Here is a 1,798-nt window from a genome sequence, read left to right on the forward strand (position 1 = left end):
ATAGAACTATTTAAACTATAGAATTAGAAACTGCAGAACTATTAGGTGGAAATGCTTACACTGGACATGCAGCCAAATCCTTACAAGAGGAGAAAAAGTTCATATTCTCAGTGAGGACTCTTGGTCCCATCTGAATGGAATCATCATCCTGCTTTTATCAAATCAGARATCTCCATCAAGATTTCCTTTTGGCCAGAGATTAAATAGAGAATTCAACGAGGTTACATTCAGGGGAAATGCATCTTGGAGCAGCAGTGTAATAATTCACAAGAAAACGTGAAGAAAACATGACACAATCATTAATGTTCTCATAAACCAGCACAATATTCCAGAAAATAACAGTCTACATTGAATCATCTGTCTCAAAACAATGTGAAAGGTGGATGTCACTGCCACTGAGATGAAATTGTGACATTTATTTCTGATTAATAAAAAGGGACTGGTACATCACCACAAAATTTAGAATTCTGACTTGGTTTAGGATAGATAACACAGGGTTTGTAAATGAAAAAAGCCAACAAAAATGCTCAGGTCACCCCCGAGGTATCACTTCAAATTCGAGTAAATTKKTTTWAAWATKATTTTTGAAATACCTTACCCCTTAYGTGACCTGCCTTTCCAGCAATCTCTGCCCTTTGCTCACAATGTGCACACAGAAGACTCACCTCAGGATTTCTTTCCTGGTGAAGAATGTGCAGTCCTGTGAAATAAGAAAAGGTTTAACATGAATTGACAGCTTTTAGCATGCACTGGCCCAAACTTTTCCCATGCAGTGACCTAAATGAAGTTATATTTTTGTGTATATGTAAGCATYGAAGATTTCTTTCACAATCAGCACCATTTTACAACCCTTCCTCTTGACATAAAACCCAAACTACGTTACTAAAATCTTCACTGCAATTCAATACTTATTAATTTTTAAATGAAGCTGTTTTAAAAAACCCAACACCACCTCTGCCATTATTCAACGTTCTGTCCAAACAGCCATTTAGTCCTCTTTATACCTGATACGCATCCAGCTGYTCTTGAGTGAAAATGGTTTGCTTGTTGCCCATTTTGAGCAACAACTCTGACTCTTAGTCAGTTCTTTCCTCAAAGGCACCTTTACAGGATATTCAGTTATTAAAAGCTGCAACAATGAGGCTCAGGTGCAGCAGAGGATCAGGTAACCAACTTGCACAGGCTGCAAAGTATCATAATAGGAGCGTTTCATCAAATCTTTAGTCTGGCTGCTTTGAGGCTCTTGTCCAGCAGCATTCACCTGTCTCCCTGTGCACCACGGAGACTCAGGTTACAGGAATTAGCTGAACAGGTAAATAGCTGCTCATTAGTGCCTTTGAGCTGCAGGCAGACTCAGTGGATACTGATTTTTCATACCTTCAGATACAATAAATTAACTGAAAAGTGTGGGTGAATTAACTGAACRGTGTCAGTGGTGTTTTCCTCCTTGAAAAATTAACACCAAACAACAGAAATTTGGTAACCCGTCCTCCTTTCCTTCTCACTTTTTATGGAGTCGCAGAATTGTGATGGAAAAGCCCTTTTAGACCATGGAGTGCAACCATTGCCATGGCCACCACTCTATCATGTCCCCAAGTGCCACATCCACATGTTTTTTGAACATTTGAGTCACCACTGTCCTGGGCAGCCTGTGCCAGTATTTTCCCTTCAAGCACGTTGTTATAACACACTAATGCTAGTGGTAGTTTGTAGTCATAAAATTTGCTCACTCCCTTTCTTTTGCGTCATATCCTGATGTATGTCACTGCTAATTAATGGGTAATTAACTAGGATACAG

General features: G+C 39.3%; 1 protein-coding gene across 1 annotated transcript in view; it reads right to left on the minus strand.

Moving 5' to 3' along the window:
- The window catches only part of CIB3 (calcium and integrin binding family member 3), a 4,192-nt gene extending 3,136 nt beyond the window's left edge, over positions 1-1,056 (minus strand). Inside the window, 2 exon segments of the mRNA XM_057386944.1 lie at positions 655-700; positions 1,005-1,056. Coding sequence (XP_057242927.1) covers positions 655-700; positions 1,005-1,055 — 97 coding nt within the window. The 5' untranslated portion in view covers position 1,056.
- Between the last annotated feature and the right edge of the window lie 742 nt (positions 1,057-1,798).

Source organism: Malurus melanocephalus, unplaced genomic scaffold (genome assembly GCF_030028575.1).
Source record: "Malurus melanocephalus ecotype Western Australia unplaced genomic scaffold, MMel_1.1 scaffold_1102, whole genome shotgun sequence".
Lineage (NCBI taxonomy): Eukaryota > Metazoa > Chordata > Aves > Passeriformes > Maluridae > Malurus > Malurus melanocephalus.